This window comes from Camelina sativa, chromosome 20, assembly GCF_030686135.1.
Source record: "Camelina sativa cultivar CO46 ecotype springtype chromosome 20, ASM3068613v1".
Classification (NCBI taxonomy): domain Eukaryota; kingdom Viridiplantae; phylum Streptophyta; class Magnoliopsida; order Brassicales; family Brassicaceae; genus Camelina; species Camelina sativa.
The window spans coordinates 30,134,676-30,151,257 of record NC_141899.1 but is presented as its reverse complement, the minus strand read 5'-3'; the positions used below and the strand labels follow the sequence as shown (position 1 = coordinate 30,151,257).

Sequence of the window (16,582 nt, the reverse complement as noted above, 5' to 3'; positions counted from 1 at the left end):
TAAGTTGCAGCATCAACACCACCAAATCAGATGGAAAGAAAAAGTGCATGCTGTTGGATTGTAATAATTCAGGACAAGTAGTTGCAGAAGGCAGAGTTTGTTCAACCAATCCAGACGACAAAATCCACTTTGTCCCCTTAGGTCCAAACGCTAGCAAGGTATGGATAGAAGTATCAAAGATTGGAGATGCAAAAGTGAGGAGACCAAATTCAGAAGTGGAGTTAGTTTCTGATGCTTTAGGTACAACAGTTGCGTGGCCTAATGATAAACTTGTGTTTGTGTGAAATTGTGGTGTACTTTGAGCTTTTGTGGTTGGATTTTGATTTATTAGTTTACGCCTTTAGAACATTGTAAACTTTGATTTCAATTAATGTGTTCAGGATTTTAAAGGTTTAACTTTTTTATATTTAAATACATAAAATAATAAATTAATCAAAAATCAGTTAAATTGACGACATAAAAATAACATAATACGAATGCTATTTGAAAATAAATTATAACATTAAGTAACGCTATTAAAAAAAATATAACAAAACAAGATTGCTATTATAAAAAGGAATATAGCACGTGTACAAATGCTATTTTATATTACCAATAAATAGCACATTAAAAAGCGCTATCTAATGTGCCGGACCTATTATCGTGGGCGATGATAGGGCGTTTACGAAAACGCTATAATATCGTTCAATAGCGTTTTTTGGCTGCTAAGAATACATGATTTTCTTGTAGTGTAACAAAACATTTACAATTTTTCATCAAATCTTCAAATATTTAATATCTAATCAATTTTTAATATTTTCTGATACTTGCCTCGTATGTGTCATGATAAGAGACATATGCTTGGTGCGCACAAATTAAGACGACTCACAAATATAGCAGCTTGGTATAAGTTTGCTATAGATAGAGGTACCAATTGATTTACCGGGCAAGGTTGATGACACAAAAACTGGTCAAGCTGTTGAGGCTTCAAGGATATTGAGGCATGAAGTGGCCAACCTGCTGGCTCAAACTGTCATATTTGCTAAGTAAAAGTAGGTTGGTGCGGCTTTGAAGGCTATTAAGTTTGGTGAAAAATATGTGTGGTATGGGTGACAAACATTAAATAACACAAGTTACATGATTAATTGTATTATAATGACGATGATGTTTGAATTTTTTTTTTTGATGATTATGGTTAGAACAAGCTTGGTAAAGGCTATCGAGACAATAACGTAGTTGTGACCTATGATTGAGAGTAGGATACTTAAATTATCATGTATACAACTTTAGCCTTATGAGTAGCTTCTTATTGTCAATAAAACAATTAGAATTTTCATTATCATTTTTTTCAAAAATATCTTGTACATTTTTTTTTGTGCACCAAGATTTTTATATCAAACTAAACATCCTCCAAGGAGGGAAATGTTACAAAGGGAGGAGCCAAAGCTAACAAACTCCCTGATGCAAACGCAAGGCCAAACGTCAAATAAAAGCATACAGAATAATAGAACAAAGTACTCCTAACACTTCGGCAATAACTAAAATCGTAGAAATCTCGATCCTTGATAACATCAAAGCGGAAAAGTGAGAGGTTACTTTGGACAACACCCAAACCACAAGGGAAGATGTTGCACGAGATTGAAACTTCCACAGAGGGAAGCAAGACAATCCTAAATTGGGCGGCAGAGACAAAGGTGACAGGGCACCAAGCTAACAAGCCGTTGAAAACATCAGAGAAAGAAATCTCTGGAAAACATCCTTCAAGAACAAAGGCTGGCTGCGCAATACAATAGCAGCAGCTTAGACGCCTTGGAAGCAAGGATGACAGGTGAATGCTTTTCTCCAATAACCTGGACAAAGAAGCAAAACAAGGATGAAGGATAGAAGTATATCCAATCCAATAGAAGTGGTGGATAGAAGTATATCCAAACCACAAAGATCTTCGACCATAGGCGACTCTTACGCAAACTGGTAACTCCCATAGCAGAAGGAAGCACACCCCAAACGACCTCACAAATAGAAGACAAAGGCAGTCAATCCAGACTCTTTTAGAGGACCAGAAACACAAACCCACTAAGGGGAAGGCAGCAGCACAAATCCAAGAAGTATTGGACCAGGCCCACCAAAAAATCAACCTCAGGGGTCTCCGCACAAGACCTAGCATAACCGAGAAAGTAGCACGGCGGCAGAGCGGAAGGGTGGCAAAGGACGGACCACATGACCCCATCAGAAGTTGGTACTTCGGGTTGACAAACGAGGCGGAAACGAGACAAAAGGAGGATAAGAGGGGATGTGGAGCCGGTAAGAGGACCGGTCGTGACATCGCCTGACAGAGACTAGCAGCTGAGTCTGCTAGAGCGGTTCGCCCAAACAAAATTGAGAGAAAATCCGACCTAGATCCGGGAAGAGACACGACAATACCTGGGCAAAAGCCGGAGAAAGATCCGGTACAAAGAGAGACTCCAGAGAGACCGGTAAGACAAGCGCCAAGAGTAGATGGAGAAGACAGACGACGACGGGTGTATCGCCTAAACGGAAACTGGAATTGCGGTTTGAGAGAGAGCTTGAAACGAGACGAGCTTGGATTTGACGGGAGACGAGCGGAGCAACAGAATGGAGGCAAGGTCCGACGCCGGCGAGCCATAGCTACACCGGCGCCGGAGAGCGAGAGCTCTCTTGACGACTTGGAAATGGCTGGCGGCTAGGGCGAACCTCTCAAGTGGAGGTTACATATGAAAAACCGATTATATTTGTAAATAGAATAAAATATCTTGTACATATTTTACATTTTCTCTTAAATAACGCATAAATAACGCATACGTGGTATAATATAATATAATATTTAGTGCTGAAAATTAAATATATATATATATATATATGTATATTTTATATATAAAATTTAATGTCAAAATTACTCACTAGCAAGATCGTTACACGTGTCAAATATGTTGATTAGATGTTGACATGTGTCAAAAAAGTTTCTTTTTTTATAAACATAGTAGGACAGCTAATTATATTTATAGAATTTTACATGTTTATATATCTTTTTAAAAAAAAATTAAATCAAAAAAGAAAAACTAACAAAATCATTGTATTTTCCATTGTATGCTAATTATATTATAGGTGTGTTCTCAATAAAATTTGACATGTGTAAGCAAAAACTTAAATTATTAAGCATGTATATTAATCAATAAATAATAAATAACAAAGTTAAAAAAATAACATAAGTTATTTAACATAATTTTAGTCAGATATAAATTGTATTTATCATTGTAATATAAGCTTTTATTGTAAGTACACAAAACCTTGTATTAGTATAGTTTTTACATGTTTTATTTTAAAGATTTTAATGAATGTAGTAGTATGATAAACCTGAAAAAAATAGAAAAATGAGTTTGTAGGAATGAATTTTTGGTTAATTGATGAAAATTGACAAAAGTATTACTTATGAAATTATGACATATAGAAGAATATAATTTAGGATATTTTTCGATTTCCAAAAATTTTGTGGATGTTAAATGATTTTGTTTACTGATTATTTTTATTGTTAAATTTAAAAAACTACCCAATATACATATTATCTCATATGATGCTCATATTATTTTTGTTATTATTTTTTTTTAACTCTAATCCATGAAGAAGTGAATTATGGTTTTACGATGAAATAGATAGTTAAATGTGATTACTAAACTGAATGTCTAACGATGAAACTTCTTTTAAATTAAAAAAAAAAATCAAATATTAATATGTATCGTTTAAAAAAAAATCATTTAAGAATATTAGTAATTATTTAATTTTTGATTTTATAATTTCAACACATGTATTTTTGTAATGCATATGTCAAAACATAAGATAATTCGAGATAAATTATAATTTACGGGAATAAATCTTCATTTATTTGATGAGAATGTCTCTATATGTTTATATATATTTTTATTTTATAAATTTCACTCATTTAATATTGATTAAGACATGAGGTAAAATTAGTACTTATGAGATAAAAACATAACAAATATATGTTTATTAATGCTGATTTAGTTTTTTTTGCGAATTATATTTTGTTAATTTTTATTTGCATTTTCAATTCTTACTAAGATATATATTTGATATGATGTATTAATTGTGTTTGATATAAAATATTTATTTCTATGCATTAAGATTAAATGTGTAATTAAACTTAAAATATAGTTTATTATGATGGTGTATATATTTAAATGGTACTTCCTGTCCTATAAGAGTTTTTGTTTAAAAGCACAAAGATTAATAAACTATAAATATTATGTCATTTATAAAACTTCAACCAATATGAAAATATGCTACATAGTTCAAATAGTCATAAAATGTTATATTAATAAAATTTGTAAATATAAATTTGAGAAAATATTATAAAATAGATCAAAAAAGCCTTAAAACTCTTGTATAATGGAACTGAGAGAGTATTAAAATGAAATATGAGAGGTTCATATTCAATATTAAAAAGGTTACAAGATAAAATCTAAAAACATGTATATTATTACTATTTACGTATTGTTAATAACTTTATTTTTATCCGCGTAATAACACGGGCTTTATCTAGTACATATATATAACATAAAAAGTTTCCTAATTTTTTTTATTTTCATCGATAAAGTTTTGTATTGTCGATAAATTTCAAAGAAAACTTTAAAAATGTATTTAGAGATTTTTTTTTTCTAATTATCTTGCTCTCTATTTTTTCTAATTATCTTGCTCTTTATTTTGGGGTATACTTATCGAGTTATCTTTACATAATTATAACATGTATGACTGATTCTAATTTTCTTTATGAGAGTAAAAGGGAGATAAGATAAAAGGTGGAAAAAGCCTAAGCTAGGAATATCAAGCTTTTTCTCTTTTACTATTCTTTTCCTCCACTATAAAGTATAAAAAATTTGCCTTCGAGTTAGGGTTAGGATTTAATAATTGAGCTCCAAAAGTCTCCACCTTTCATTGTCCCCACAGCCACCACTTCTCCACTCTATCTATGCTTTTTGTTTTTGTATATTCTTTGCATACAAGAAGAAAAGACCTTTCTTACTCTTTAATGGAGAATATGCATGGATCTTCACTTTATCTTCTGCACCGAATATGCCTATAAAACCAGATTATTTCATTGAATGCCTTTATTCTTTGACCCAATATATACGTGAATCAATCCACTAATCGATAATATATAGTACAACTTATTCAACTTTATGTGTTTTGGGTTTTATGACGATGTTCAAACTTTCATTAATCATTATAAATACTTAGCCTTTTTACACCATATTTTTCCCATTTAAATGATTTCAACTATATACCATGCATCCCATGAAAAAGAGTTTTACACTATACATATAGTATTACCCACCCCAATTGAATAAAGTTGATTCTTTAGATGAATAAGATAAATAGTGAAATTTGAAGATGGATATAATAGAGATGAGTGGGGCATAAAACAAAAATTAAGGGGGTTTCCAATACGAAAACTTTAAAAGCTTAACGATATTGGTTAAAGTTAAAATATTAATTAAACTATAACCTTCAAAAAAAATTTAGAAAAATAGTAAGTGTGGGTAACATATGTCTTACAAATATTTGTTGTATTACTATCCTCTAAAAAGAAAAAAATTATATATATATTCAAAAGATTATGTATGTCTTGTTATATGTCCGAAAGAGTGTTCCTTTGAAGCATATATACTCGAAGAATATAGATACATGACTTATATATCTTGAAGATTAACACATTTTCATTTACTGATATTAATTAAACTCTTGAATTAATAAAAGAAAACAACTTCCATTACCATATGTGTTCTTTAGAAAATGGTGGAAATTACAAAAGATTCCTTCTTCTTTTTTCGTTATTTATGCATTGACCTCAGAAACTATTTTAAACTGTTTCAAATCCATCCATTGATAGACGATGGATGGCACAACGTTTGTACACCGACCCCAAGGAAGTCCCGAGTTTGCCCTCCTCCACCTCCTTCTGCTCCTCCATCAACTCTTCTACGTTTCCAAGGGTAATTCTGTAATTCATCCATTGGAGACGCAACCGTCACGTCATTTCTAACGTTCTCAGTCTCCTGATCAAGACTATGACTCATTAGTCCAATGTTGTTGTTAGATCCGAACAACGCAAAGAACTTTTCGCCACCGTCATAAGTAGCGGTTTGATCGGAAGATTTAAGTGGAAAACTATGAAGAAACGTTGAAGGATCGTTAGTAGCTGCCGTGGTCGTCGAAGAGGCTCCAATTTCAGCTGCTTTCTGTAGTAACGCTGTTGCGGACATATTCGCGTTTGCGTTTGCGTTTGCGTTTTGTGATTGATCGTTGCTGAATAAAGAAGGGACAGAGAGAGTAGTGGTCGAACTTGCGTTTGCGGTTTGTGTAATGAGCTCATCGTGATTATTGTTGTTATCAATGCAAGGAGACGTTGCTTTAGCGTTTCCAAAAACCCAGTCGTAGTTTTGCGGTTGAGGCGGCGCAATGTCTTGTCCCATCCATATAGAGAGGGATGAGGACGACGCAGGTGGCGGCTGAAAATGTTGATGATGATGGTTTTGATTTGTTTGCGGTAGCGGTACAAATGGTTGAAGCGGTGGGATTAGTGTTCCCATGAGATATTGATAGTTGACATTTACTGATCCTGCGGCTCCAGCGGCGGCTAAACCGTTGAGATGAGACGCTGCGTTTATCTTAGCCGTTTCTTCCGCTAAGGCATCGCAAAAAGCTCTATGAGTGATGAAGCTGTCACGCCTGTTTCAACCACAAGCAACATTTATATTAACGCTTTTTTATTTTTTTTTATGTTCAGCAGTAAAAGTAGAACGGCTAAGTACAAATTTCCGTAACATAAACTATTTGATTTGTCAATATCGAATATTGTGTTGACACTTTGTCGGCATATTAAGTAAAAAATAATGTTACCATTTTGAACCATACACGCATATACTCGCTTTAATTATTTGTACATACTATGATATCTAGCTTATGTTATATGTTCATCATGGTTATTATAAATTTATACCCTTTTTGCCATAATCATCACACTATCAAAAACATTTCCCAAGCGAGAAACTTTACCCTACTTCAAGAAGATAAAACAAAAAACATAGAAAATGACAAAAACATACTTATAAAACTTAATCAAACTATGTTGACAAAAACAAAGATTTAGACACTATAAAGCTACTATAGAATAGCTTTCGAACATGATCAGTCCAAAAGACAACACACACACACACACACATCTATATATATATGTGTATTTCGAGCTGGTTCACATGAAGTTTAGTTAAGTATAATTGTGGGGTTGATAGAAAAAAAAAATGTACCTGGAGAAAATGGTGCCACAGTCGCAACGGTACTCTCTAGTACCACAAGTCTTGGAATGAGCTTTACAATCAGATTGGACTGCGTATCTCTTGGCACATTTATCGCACTTCCACTTCTTCTCGCCATGTTTCCGGCAGAAATGCTTTTTGATTCCGGTGAGATCGCCTAAAGCTCTAGAGGAGTGATGGTGTACGCATGTCTTCTCGGGGCAAACGTAGACACGTTTCCTCACTTCTTTGCTTGTCCTCTGCTTCAACTTCCATGGAAGATTGTGTCCTCGTCGATGAAGCTGTAAGTTTTGGTCTCTTTGGAAACCTTTGCCACAGATCTCGCATAGGAACCGATTCGTAGCCATCAACGTCTTGGGAGATAAAGCTATCACTTCAGCTTCCGGATCTAAGTGGATCATTTACATTTGTGTGGTTTCAGTTATTAGGTCAAATAGGAAAACAATTTTTTTTTTTTTTTTTGGATCGGATCATTCATATGTATTTTAGTCAAAAAAATGTATTTGCTTTTTCTTTGTGGGGGCAAAAATAATAATAAAGGACATGTAAATATATATTCTCATGGAAACCAATAAAAGTTCTAAGAAAAGAACTATTAATATGGAACATGAAAACATTTTCATTAAGAAAGGCCTCGTCTTCTACACATTAATTAAACTTGATGATCCAATGATCATATATAACTCATGCAGCTATATAATACTTTTGGTATATATAGGTCAAGATCCAGGACAAAATGATCAAGAAATAAAATTAATTAATTAGGGGAAAAGTAGAACAAGATTCTAGGGTTTTCTTTTTAGGTGATGATCAAGCTAGCTTATATTTAATTTAAATAAATAATTACCAGGATTTCCAGGGAGATTTCTCTTCTTCTTAACAAGAGGAGGATTGATGAGGGATTCATCATGATCCAGAGTAGTTGATGAGCTCTGAGCAAATCCTGATCCACTAGAGATTGTTTGAAGAACTTCACCTGTCGTCATGTCTTCTTCTGGGTTCTTGACTTATTTGGAAGAGAAATTAAAAGTAGGTTTTTGTATATAGCTGAGAGAGAGAGAGATAGAGAGAGAGAGAGAGAGAGAGAGAGGGAAGGAGACAAAAGGGTAATATAAGAAAAAGGATTAGTGATACTAAGAAATCTGCAAGTTAACTATGAATGAGAGAAGGAAAAAACAACAAAGACAAAGATATATTGGGTTCTCCACTTATATATGGCTTTTGTCTTAACCTATACCACTCTATATTAGTTCCTATATATAAATGTGTGTGGGGGGTGTCTATATATGAGCACCTTGATCTGTTAAACTGTTGCAGCCATTTTGATTAAAATAAAAGGTTAAATTGTATTTTTTTTTTTCCTCTTTATGAGATTATTTTAAGATGGCAAAGTGGATGGCGGTGGAAAATCATAAGCTGAAAGTGATAGCATCATAAGCAAAAAAAATTGCCATGCCTTGAATATTATAGGCTCCCCCTCTGTATTTGCAGTTTCACTATCAATTATAAAATATAGTATTAAACAAGTTGTTTGTTTGGTCTTCGTTTTATTTCATTATGTATACTTCCTAATGTTTGTATAGTTATGATATTTGAATTCCACAGTTTGAAAGGTACTTAAAATGAAAAAAAAAAAAAAAAAGTAACAGCTTGCCTCGGATTTGGAAAGCAATAAATATAAACACAAAATATGGATTAATATTGATGTTGTATGATGCATAAATATGTAATTAGCCGTTTGAGTAGGCTTTTTTTTTTTTTTTTTTTTTTACTGATGAACTAACTGCTAGTTAAATTTTTTTTTTGAATTTTGATGTGGTAGTGCGTTATGACACATCGAAGGTTTGATATTTCTGCCTTTTCTATTTAGAATGATGATCCCGTTATTTGTGTTGCCTTTTCTTCTCCATTTTTTTCTGTCCAATAATTACTTACTTTTTGTTCCTCTTGCTCATGTTAACTTATAGTTCCTATTTTTCTTACCAATATAGGATTTCCTGTACTCGTAAATTTACCTAAAATGAATAATGTTTACAAAACAATATACATCTAGTTACACTAAAATACAATCACTTTATCCAAAAATCAAAATAAAATCATAAAATTATATATGATTTATGAATTGTACTAATGTTTCCATGTTAGAATAACTAAAGACATATATGCTGTTTTGAAGGTTTTATATAAATAACTTAACATTAAAAATAAAATGAAAAATGAAAAAAATGCTTATTTTGACATATTGCTTAGGTTTATTAATTAGTGAGTGATAATATAGAAAGTATAACTATTTTGATCACTATTTTCCTTGCAAGGATAGTATTGACTTAAAAAAACACAGGCAACTGGATCAATCCCATCCATCAGATGTATCATATATGTAGATATAGTCATTCATATGAATCAAAATTATTCATCAGTGTGAAAGAAGTAAAACAGATCCTACGGTGATGGCTACATCTCTTGTTTGTAGAACAAACCCTGCGATGCACGTGTACCCATGCACGTGCTCTTTAGGTATAGTCCAACAACATACGACAAAAAATACCTAAGATACATTAGACATTCATGAAGAGTTCACTCGACAGTAAAATCGAACTTTTCTTTATGGCGAAAGTGATTTTATTACTACGATAAAGTTAGCTGAAATCAAACTATTCAGATCATATAATTCTTAGATTGATTTCGCCTACCTATATATTTATATTATCTCTCCATTAACATTTTTCTTGTAATGAATATTTGTTTTTGGATTTGAGAAAATATTGGTAATTATTGAAAACGGTAGATAAATATATAATTTTTCTTGCTTTTTTTTTCTTACAATAATTTTGTTTTTTTTTGCTTTTTCTATGATAATTTTTCTCCTTTTTTCCACCTCTTTTTCTTTAAGAAAGTGAGTCAAGTGACAAAGCGTATTTTTCTTTTGGAAAAAAGTATATACATATATATATATATATTTGTAATTTAACACATTAATTAAAGTACATTTTTATTTCTTCCGAAAAACATAAGAGTATATTGGTTACACATCTTTGCAAAATTCTTTTACATCATGCTATATGTAAATCATTGTCTTCTGGAATATCATAAATCTGAACTTCTAGTTTACATTAATCATCATTACATATTGAATTATTGACAGTCAAGCCAATTCCTAAGCTGTATTTTATCTTATTCTTCTTTTTGTTAAATTATCAACTCTAGATCTCTAACTTAAGATATAATCTCTTTATACATGAACACAGGTTTTCATGAAATTTTTTTATTAAACATGTGATAATATGTAAACGAACATATACACTTATATAGTATACACCACTTAATGTATTGAGGCCCCCGTTAGGAGGTCAATATTGCAACTGATGCATGATTTTTTTTTCATTCATATCGATCATCTAACAAATAAAAATTAATTAACTAAATCTAAGTATTTTAGTCTTGCCCTAAGCTAAGACGTGAAAGTTTCATCGTTTAACTAGAAAGGAATAAAGGTGAGACATAGAACTGACAAAAGGCAGGTAAGGTTTTGGAAGTCGACTGCTTGTGGGCTGACTTAATTAACAATTCTTTTTGAGTATAATTAAACTTTAATCATAATTAATCATAATGTAATGATGTTTTTAAGAGTGTCCTTTTTGTGTTAAAACTGGTAAACTTTTTTATTATTAAAGTTTTGGATTTTTCTTCTTGAACTCTGGTGGCACCAGAATATTCTCCCACAAATTTCAAGACCTTATAATGTATAGTATTGTTCCCATATATAAAAAGATGCCAAGACAGATAAGTAATCAATATATATATTTTGGCTCGAAAAAATGATGGAGATTAAATTAAACTTGTGTGTGTGCATTTATAGTTTATAAAAAAACCAAAAATGACCGAGGATTGAGAGTACTCACGGTTTTATGATTCTATCTCCTAAGAAGTTAAATGAAAATAAACAGAAATAGATAATATTGCAAAGCAAGACAAGATGTGGATCTAGAGGGTACACTACAGATATACCACATGCTCTTGGTTCATAATAAAGTAGAAGAATATATACTTTTTTGCAGATGCATTATTAGGTTAAAACGCAGAGATATCCCTATTTAACTAACATATATAATCATATATATATATATATATATATATATATATATACAATTTACCAACCTTGCAATACAGAAATTAATGCGTATGTATACGTATCATATATACATAAATACATACGGCTAACTAGTATTTCAAAAAATAGCGTTTTTAGAATCTCTAGTTCGATTTTTGAATGGAAAGAGAGTGTCCACTTCTCGAAATGGCTCCAAAATACGCTAGAACTTCCTCAAACTAAAAAGAGACTATATCATACGGCTAGTTATAGCTATAGCTAGCGGTCATTAAATTTCAGGCTAGTGCGAATTTGTTTTAGGTTTGACTCATAGTCTAGAATTAGGGTTCAAAGTATGAGTATATATAGACGAGTATAAAGTAAGTATAAATGGACAATGTTGCGATCAATAAACGACATTTCAAAGAAGACAAATAATAGATTCATGGCATTAAAATTTGGCGATATATATCATATAAATAAGATACGATTAGAGTTAAAAGTATACATATGTCATTTAGTGAATGATAATGGCGTTCTTGTTTTTACTCATATAGTGACCAATCCAATACATAAGGTCAATCACTATAGACAATAATTACAAGACAAAAAACCATTTTGTTTCTTGACTTTTCTGTTACCAATATATATCCTAAAGTAATCAATAAAACTGAATATTGCTTGCTAAAAATTTAATATAGGAAGACCACCGATCAAGGGTGATGATATGAACGTAACTACATGTGGTTATATACATTAAATGAATTAGCTGGTCTTATTTTGTATGATTTTCAAGGAATTTTTCGATTATATAGCTCACATGATTTTTGAACAAGAATTCGAGATGAATTAACGTTATATATATATATATATAGATATATATATATATATATATATAGATTACTTGAAATATGTTAATTGTTGCTATACATAGCAGCTTGGAAATCAGAGACCAAAGAGTACACCGCAATTCAGCTAATAAGCGACAGTTTGAATGGGTGAACGCTTATGTTCATTTATGTTTTTAGCCAAAACACTACAACAAGAAGTAGAACTAGAAAATAAATCTCAAAGTCACATGTTTTTTTTGGGTTTTGTGCGAGTTGAGTAACCTGCTCCTTTGGTTCCTGAATAAGGGAGTATAACACGATCACTAACAGCTATAAATACGATAGTCGTATTTTCTTATGTTAGAAAAAAAAAAAACTGTATATATATATATATATATTTTTTTTTTTTAGCAAGTAGAGGGTCTATATATATATATATTTTTTTAGAGGGTCTATATAAGCTGTTAACTTTTCCATGCAACTTCGTGTGAAAAATGAAATGGGACCTTAATTAAGATTCTCTTTCATGGGTTATAAAAGTAACTAAAAGATAAAGTCACACTCTCCAACCTTTTCCACAAAGTTGATAGAGACTCGGTCTATCCATTAATTAGTTAGTGCTAATAGAGAAATAGATTAGTATTATGATATTATCTCTAAAAATATAAGTAGTTGTTAACTGTCACACACATAATCAAATATTTCATTTTGCCATTATATATACTGAGAAGTCAGAATAATTTAATATTGTATTAAAAAATCTCCATTGTTTAGATTTCTTAGACTATCCTCATTGGTAGTCCTTAGATGTTTCTTAGGAAATTTCTTAGGTATAGATATTAATTATTAATGAAAAATAAGTTAAGGATTGTAAGAAACGTTTCTAATTTTAGAACCAAAGAAACGTTTTTTAGTGGACAGGTGGCACGATATGAATGGTGAAATGAGATTAATGGGGTAAATTTTTTTTGGCATTTCTCTTTCATTTTCGTGTGTTCTCTCTTCATATTGTGTGTTATGTTTTTATTTTTTAATGTTTTGTGTTTTAATTTTAAATGTTGTATGTTATTTTATGTTTTTATTATTAAAATATGTTTCTATGATATATAAAATAATTTTGAATATTTTAATTTATTAATTATTGTTTTACTATATTTATTACTAAGAAACATTTTAACTTGGTTCTACCAATAATCAACAAAAATTTTCCTTTTTTCTTAACAAAGTTTCTTCTTCCTTTTTATTATTAAAAATTGTCTTAAGAAACAACTAAAAAACACACTAATGAGAATAGTTTTAGTTAAATATACTGCTCACGCCTCACAGTCGAAATAATAATAATGACTAAGTTATTTTCTTATTTTCCCTTAATGTCAATTTGAATCATTGAGTGAATAATAAAAGAAGACATTGACGTTAATAATACTACACATATATGGATGGAACAACAACAGATAGAAAAGACAAGTTATATAATATCGGACCTTATCAAATATGGTCAAACTTTGCCCCACTTTGATCCATAGTTGTATTTTCTTTTCTGGCATCCAACTTGATCCCTTAATTCATGGCTCGTAAAAGCATATATTAAAACATATACTGTGAATGCTAATTATATGAAGCTTTGTGCCAAAGTGTTTCCCAAATGGCCAAATGTTTGAAAAATTGTAAATGTCATGCTTGCAATCACTAATCTTTCCCAAGAAAAAGATCATATAATAAGCTTTCATCGTAGGAGGAAATTCTTTTTTTTTTTTCATGCCAATCGTAGGAACATTTCTTTTTTTTTTTCCTCTTACATGAATATCTTTATCTTTTTAGTTAAACAAAGACTAGGAGTGGACCAAAAAAAACCGCAACTACATAAATCAAAATCACTTAAATAATTAGGTATTATTACTGAATACAACAATTTTGACTTAAAATTTAGAAAATACCACAATGTCAGAAAAGTGTGATAACTACCACTTTCCGTACGGACAATATGACAGAAGTGCTCTCAAGATAGAAGCAGGAAATCTGCATTGCCGACAACAGACTTGTATAGGTAGGGAACAAATTCATGAGTAGGCAATGATGGAGGTATGTAATTTTATTGAACAACATGAGATTTCACTAAATGGATCGTAATCTCATACAATAACATGTAATTGAGTAAGCAATGATTGAGTCGTAATCTCATACAGTAACATGTAATTATAGTGAATGACATGAAATTTTAATAAAAGGGTTGTAATCTCATACAATATCATGTAATTTTAGTAAACAATCTGAGATTTTAATAAATGGGCTAAAATGTATACCGAAGTCGAGGAAGATGGTTAACAATCGAGTGGTAGGGCAGCAACCACGAGAACAATTACAGTCTTTTTAATTGTAAAACATGTTATTTTAGGAAAATACGTTCATCATTATATTTCAAGTTGCGTTGCTTAAGATTTGACAGAATTGTAGAAAGAAATATTATGTTGCATTGGGTGAAGTTTGTTATAAAAAATAACAGTTGGTGAATTGTAAAATAGATGTGTTTTGGCAAAACACATGCTGTAAATGACAGTTGTATGTTAGTTGACATGCGAAACAATAATCATTAGTTACATGGTTTTTTACCATACAACATGTTGTTTTCTAATAAACATATACATGGTAATACCTACCTACTATATGTCCCCTATATGATGTTAGCCTACCTAAGGCCAACAATGTAATTATAAACACCCCTTGGGGACAGCTACTGTACCAAGTGTGGTATTTTCTTAATTATGTTCTGTTTTTATGCTATCTACTACATATTCTCTAAATAATTATAGTTTTAATTTTATTTATACTTATTATCAAACTCGATATACATCTTTTTAATAATAATTGTAACAATATGAAGATATTGTGATGACTGGTTTTATAAGATGCATAGAATTGAAAAGTTTATCATTAAGGGAGAGATTGAAGCTGATTTAAAAAGGAGCATGGATTATAAAACTCAATCACCAAGGGAGAGATTGAAGATGTTGTGTTGATTGAAGTTTTATAAGGTTTAGAACATGTCATAGATTCTCTACTAAAACTAGACAAAACTGACACAAAGGCTGATGCATTACTGATATAGATGTTGGAAGAGTTGACACAGAAGATGAAGTATTATTTGACAAAGAGGATGAAGTATTACTTAATAAAAATGCTGGTAGAGCAGAACTTAAGTAGCACTTGGTGATCGTGGACACAGTGATTAACACAAAGTAGAGAAGATAAGATGTTGAATTAAGAACCCTGCAGTTAGATATATCAGAGGATGAATCAAACATTTGAAGTAGTTCTTGTACTAGTCTGATGTTAATACATGAAGTAGTACAAGAAGCTGAATTGAAGAGTTTGAGTACAGAAGCTTAAGGCCGACTTGGGCAAGCCAAGTGGCGGTTGTTGAGCTGGATGAACCTCTTGAATGGAAGATTCAAGATGAGATCATGGAGAGAAACTTTCTTATTTGTTGTATAATAGGAAATTCCTATTTGTTGTATAATAGGAAAATTTTCAACTCTAGGGGTTGTGCAATTGTTAATCTTCCAATTCATATCTGTTGTATAGTAGGAATTTTTCTGTTTGTTGTATAATAGGAAAATTGTCAACTCTAGGGGTTGTGCAATTGATATAAATACAAAGAGGACGCTTCATGAAGACTTGCGCGCTTCAAGATAGTTTCGAGAGATGCACACAAGATATGGGGATCAAGATAGAGAGATCTTTTGATGGTTTATTCATCTAGAAAAGAATGATAGGCATATTAATGCTTGTATCATATGCAATTGTAATTGCTACCTTGTTCTAGTGAATGAATTCTGGACTAGGTCCCGGGGATGTAGGTTATCCGAACCCCGTTAACAAAGTTTTGTGTCTTTTCACTTTTTGCTTATTCATACTCCAAGTCCATCATACACTTAATTAGACTTAGCCACAAATATGCGTTTTCACAATAAATAACACATAATTTGATTTATATGTTAAAAGTTAGTTTTAAACTAAAAAGAACACCAAACAACCAATGGTTTCATATAACAATTGAAAAACCAAAAACATTGAATCAAAACCAAACCGTAAACCGTATTGGTCTTGTCCATCCCTAGTCCAAATTAAACGTTCTAAATTGCACCATCACTAAAGAAGAACATCCAAATGAACATCCAAATGAACATCCAAATGAACACTTGTTATGTCGGGTGAGGTGATTCCTGTGGAACTAACTTACGAGAAACTTCTTAAGGTCTGTTTGCTTTGCAAAAGAATGACACATGATAGATCCATATGTCCTTTCTAAGTTAACGAACCCGCATGAGCCGTGG

At 31.4% G+C, this 16,582-nt stretch overlaps 1 protein-coding gene across 1 annotated transcript; it reads right to left on the bottom strand.

The window, feature by feature from the left end:
* Window positions 1-5,759: 5,759 nt before the first annotated feature.
* On the bottom strand, window positions 5,760-8,630 carry LOC104771573 (zinc finger protein NUTCRACKER). Its single transcript, XM_010496117.2, has 3 exons — window positions 8,176-8,630; window positions 7,320-7,716; window positions 5,760-6,741 (listed from the first exon to the last, which is right to left on the bottom strand). Exons 1-3 carry the CDS (start codon window positions 8,312-8,314, stop codon window positions 5,883-5,885), a joined length of 1,395 nt encoding a protein of 464 aa, XP_010494419.1. The 5' UTR covers window positions 8,315-8,630; the 3' UTR covers window positions 5,760-5,882.
* Window positions 8,631-16,582: the final 7,952 nt, after the last annotated feature.

Coding starts and splice junctions, on each gene's coding strand:
- LOC104771573 (XM_010496117.2), bottom strand. CDS start 8,314: ATGACGACAGGTGAAGTTCTTCAAACAATCTCTAGTGGATCAGGATTT. Junction 7,717..8,175: donor AAATCTCCCTGGAAATCCTG/GTAATTATTTAT, acceptor TGATCCACTTAG/ATCCGGAAGCTGAAGTGATA. Junction 6,742..7,319: donor TGTGGCACCATTTTCTCCAG/GTACATTTTTTT, acceptor TGGTTGAAACAG/GCGTGACAGCTTCATCACTC.